Genomic DNA, 5,000 nt, shown 5'->3' with positions numbered 1-5,000 from the left:
TGATGATGATATGAATATTCATGAGGTGGTCTGACTCCGCCCCCAGAAATGCTGATGATTAAATTAATATTCATGATGTGGTCTGACTCCGCCCCCAGAAATGCTGATGATTAAATTAATATTCATGATGTGGTCTGACTCCGCCTCCAGACATGCTGATGATATGAATATTCATGATGTGGTCTGACTCCGCCCCCAAGATGTGGTCTGACTCCGCCCCCCAGACATGCTGATGATGATATGAATATTCATGATGTGGTCTGACTCCGCCCCCCAGACATGCTGATGATGATATGAATATTCATGATGTGGTTTGACTCCACCCCCCAGATGTGGTCTGACTCCGCCCCCCAGACATGCTGATGCTGATATGAATATTCATGATGTGGTCTGACTCCGCCCCCCAGACATGCTGATGATGATATGAATATTCATGATGTGGTCTGACTCCGCCCCCAGACATGCTGATGATGATATTAATATTCATGATGTGGTCTGACTCCGCCCCCCAGACATGCTGATGCTGATATGAATATTCATGATGTGGTCTGACTCCGCCCCCCAGACATGCTGATGATGATATGAATATTCATGATGTGGTCTGACTCCGCCCCCCAGACATGCTGATGATGATATGAATATTCATGATGTGGTCTGACTCCGCCCCCCAGACATGCTGATGCTGATATGAATATTCATGATGTGGTCTGACTCCGCCCCCCAGACATGCTAATGATGATATGAATATTCATGATGTGTCTGACTCCGCCCCCCCAGGTGTTGCCATGGCGGAGGAGGCCGTGCGGCAGACCCGCAGCCAGAAGAGGGCGCTGGAGCGGGACGCCCCGCCCGCGGAGGTGGACAGTAAGAAGGTGCGGCTGGACAGGGGGGACCTGCTGAAGAGCGACCCTGGGGGCGGAGCCAGAGGAGGAGGAGGCGGAGGGAAGGCGGAGCCTGTGGGGAGGGTGTCCAGCATCCTGAACGCCGGGGAGGTGAAGGCCACCATCAAAGTGGAGGTTCAGACCGGAGACCAGCCCGTCGACATGAGCACCGCCAAAAGGCCAGTGCCCCGGTGTGCTCACACACACACACACACACACACACTCTTATACACACACACACACACAGACTCACTCACACACACTCTTATACACACACACTCACACACACACACACACACACATTTTATTTTTTGCATTTATGCAGTAGTCTCAGAGATGCTGGTGTCTGTTGGGTTGTTGGGTTATGCAGTAGTCTCAGAGATTCTGGTGTCTGTTGGGTTGTTGGGTAATGCAGTAGTCTCAGAGATGCTGGTGTCTGTTGGGTTGTTGGGTTATGCAGTAGTCTCAGAGATGCTGGTGTCTGTTGGGTTGTTGGGTTATGCAGTAGTCTCAGAGATGCTGGTCTCTGTTGGGTTGTTGGGTAATGCAGTAGTCTCAGAGATGCTGGTGTCTGTTGGGTTGTTGGGTTATGCAGTAGTCTCAGAGATGCTGGTCTCTGTTGGGTTGTTGGGTAATGCAGTAGTCTCAGAGATGCTGGTGTCTGTTGGGTTGTTGGGTTATGTAGTAGTCTCAGAGATGCTGGTGTCTGTTGGGTTGTTGGGTTATGCAGTAGTCTCAGAGATGCTGGTGTCTGTTGGGTTGTTGGGTTATGCAGTAGTCTCAGAGATTCTGGTGTCTGTTGGGTTATGCAGTAGTCTCAGAGATGCTGGTGTCTGTTGGGTTGTTGGGTTATGCAGTAGTCTCAGAGATGCTGGTGTCTGTTGGGTTGTTGGGTTATGCAGTAGTCTCAGAGATGCTGGTGTCTGTTGGGTTGTTGGGTTATGCAGTAGTCTCAGAGATGCTGGTGTCTGTTGGGTTGTTGGGTAATGCAGTAGTCTCAGAGATGCTGGTGTCTGTTGGGTTGTTGGGTTATGCAGTAGTCTCAGAGATGCTGGTATGTGCAGGTTCTGTGTGCTTTGCTCAGGTTGACTCTTAGGAGAGTTTTTATCTGCAGGATCCAATTGCTTGCAGAAATTGTGATGTGCAAGCGAAACTAAATTCATCACAAATGTGTGTATACCTCTCTCTCTCTTCCTCTCTCTGTCTCTCTGGCCTTCTTTCTCTCTTCCTCCCTCTATCATTCCCTCTCTTTGTCTCGTACCCCCCCCCCCCCCACTCTCTCTCTTCCCTCCCCTTATCTCTCTGTGGATACTCGTGGACTGTTAGTCTCAGTGATGGAGGGCATTTTAGCGTATGCACTTGGATGTGGACATCTGTAAAGTTAACCATGGAGCAGAGAGGGGGGGCCAGCATACCCCCCCCCTCCCCCACCCCCACATTCCACCTCTCCTCTTCCAATCAAAGCAAACCAGCAGGAGCCGTCCTCCTGTCATACTCTGCGTGCTGTCTTTTCTCGACCAATAGCGTCGTTCGTCGTTGAATTGCTGTCGAATACTGACACTCACTCGTGTGCATAGAAGGGCTGTCCAAACCTGTTCCTGGAGGTCTACAGTCCTGTAGGTTTTCACTCCAAACCTAAATGTGACCAGATTTGACTCATTGGCAGAGATCTGTAGGAACAGAGCTGGATGGCTCTGGTTTAAAACAAAGGATGGTCGCTCAGTCTATACCAAATACAAAATTAAATGTATTCTGTTTGAAATTTGTTATTTATTATGTTGTACTTAATCTGTCTTTTTCTAGTAATTTTAATTACATTTTGGACAATAGTTCTGTTTCCTTTAAGCATTCCGCAGTAAGAAAATATTTCAGAAACCCGGAATGTTCGATTGAGCAGGTGAATGGCCTTCTCGAAAAGATCGGCGTGTTTATTTGAATGATTTTAAAAAGTGGGCGACGTGTTGTGAAGCTATGCCGCCGGTGACCTGTTTAAAGAGGGGGGGGGGGTTTCAGCTGGGTCATCACAGGGTGAGAGGCGGGGGACGGGCTTGGTTTGGGTGAAGTGGACCACGCCTGGGTTGTGTTGTGGAGATCCACCTTTTAGTTTGTGTGTTATGTAGGTGTAATAAGTTCTGTGTGTGTGTGTGTGTGTGTGTGATCTGCCTGTGTGTCAGAGGGATGCCAGGCAGGGGGGTGGAGGTGGGGGATGGTGGTGTCTGTTAAACCATAAAGTGTGTGTATGTCCGTGCATGTGTGTAAGGGTTTGTGGTCAGGCAGAGTGTGTGTGTGTTTGTGTATATGCGTGTGTGGGTAGAGGGGTTTGTTGTGTGTGTGTATATAGTGTGTGTGTGTGTGCGTGTAATGTGTGTGTGTGCATGTATAGTGTTTATAGTGTGTGTGTGAGTGTGTGTGCGTGTATAGTGTGTGTGTATAGTGTGTGAGTGTGTGTGTGTTGTGGTGTGTGTAGTGTGTGTGTGTGTATAGTGTGTGTGTGTGTGTGTGTGTGATAGTGTGTGTGTTTGTGTGTGTATAGTGTGTATAGTGTGTGTGTATAGTGAGTGTGTGTGTGTGTGTGTGTGTATAGTGTGTGTGTTTGTGTGTATAGTGTGTATAGTGTGTGTGTGTGTGTGTGTACAGTGTGTGTGTGTGTGTATAGTGAGTGTGTGTTGTGTGTGTGTGTGTGTGTGTTGTGTGTATAGTGTGTGTGTGTGTGTGTGTGTGTGTATAGTGTGTGTGTGTGTATAGTGTGGTGTGTGTGTGGTGTGTGTATAGTGGTGTGTGTGTGTGTGTGTGTGTGTGTGTGTGTGTGTGATGTGGTGTGTGTATAGTGAGTGTGTGTGTGTATAGTGTGTGAGTGTGTGTGTGTGTATAGTGAGTGTGTGTGTGAGTGTGTGTATAGTGAGTGTGTGTGTGTGTGTGTGTGTGTATAGTGTGTGAGTGTCTCTCCTGGGCTGCTGGGTTCTGTTTTAACGCATTGCACCGTGTGGGAGTGCTGTTCCCGTCACACAGGAAGTGGAGACTCTACCCCCCCCCCTGCTCACAACCCCCCCCCCCCCACAGCATGCCCTTTAGAAAAGTTTGGGGCGGCAGCCGCTCCACCCCCTCCCCCCCGCCCCCCACCACCTGAGCCCTCCCTCTCTCCACAAAATGAAGGCTCTGTGTCACAGACCGGTTCCAGCCGGCTGTTGCCATGGTTTCCACATTGGAAAGGAACAGTTAAAGGAGGGGGGGTGGGGGGAGGGTGTGGGTTGGGCGTGGTGTGTGTGTCACATGACCGCACGCTGAGAGACATGCCTTGGTCACGTGACCCCCGCGGCTGACTTATTGAAACACAGGAAGTGGTTTTTTGCAATCTTTGAGATGCTGTCCTGAAATAGTGTTCATTTATTTATTTTTATTTTTTTGGGGAACGGGGAAAGGCTGGGAGGGGAACCTTGTCCTTCCTAAAATAAGCCCCCCCTCACCTTTTCCCTCCCTCTGTCACCCCAAACTCTCTCTGTGTTTATCTCGTCCACTTTTTATCAGTTTGAGATTGATGTCTCTGTTTTGATTTTAGAATCCACTGAGTTAATAAAATTAATAAATTTTTTATTTTTCATTATAAGCTTAATACTTTAAATATTGATCTTTGCTTGGTTTTTCCATTTTGGCTTTGTAGGGCTTTGGAACATGATTGTCTTTGCTTGGGTTCCGTTTGGTTGGTTTGGAGGGCAAGAGGACCTGCGGACTGTGGGTCGTGTTGTGAGGTTCACAGTTTGGCCTTCCTCAGGAGCGAGCACAGGAGAGCTGAAGCTAACTTTATAACGGATGACGTGCACACTGGGACGCTGTCTCTGGCTTGGTTCAGGACGCTAAGGACAAGTGCACAGAGGATACTTTGTGTTAAAGGGTAGGACTGTTGCACACTGGGAAGTGCTCTTGGTGTGTTCAGAACGTTAAGGGACTGTTGCATGCTGGGAGGTGCTCTCAGTGTGTTCTGTAAAGCAGTTGACTCTGAGGCTGCATGGCACACGTACATCAGCACAGTATCTCAGGGGAGAACAGCCATGATCAGCCCTTTCTCTCACACACACACACACACACACACTCTCTTTCTATACCTTTCCCATCCTTTACTCT

General features: G+C 48.8%; 1 protein-coding gene across 3 annotated transcripts in view; it reads left to right on the top strand.

The window, feature by feature from the left end:
- LOC135251306 (transcriptional repressor p66-alpha-like) overlaps nt 1-5,000 on the top strand; it is a 28,722-nt gene that overhangs the window by 14,168 nt on the left and 9,554 nt on the right. For all 3 annotated transcript variants that reach the window (XM_064328633.1, XM_064328631.1, XM_064328634.1), the window contains exon 2: nt 778-1,060. In XM_064328633.1, the coding sequence (XP_064184703.1) occupies nt 786-1,060 (275 nt within the window). In that variant the 5' untranslated portion in view covers nt 778-785. The remainder of the gene's footprint in view (nt 1-777; nt 1,061-5,000) is intronic.

The sequence above is a fragment of the Anguilla rostrata genome, chromosome 3 (genome assembly GCF_018555375.3).
Source record: "Anguilla rostrata isolate EN2019 chromosome 3, ASM1855537v3, whole genome shotgun sequence".
In the NCBI taxonomy this organism is placed as follows: Eukaryota; Metazoa; Chordata; class Actinopteri; order Anguilliformes; family Anguillidae; genus Anguilla; species Anguilla rostrata.
This window is presented reverse-complemented; position numbering and strand designations above follow the sequence as displayed.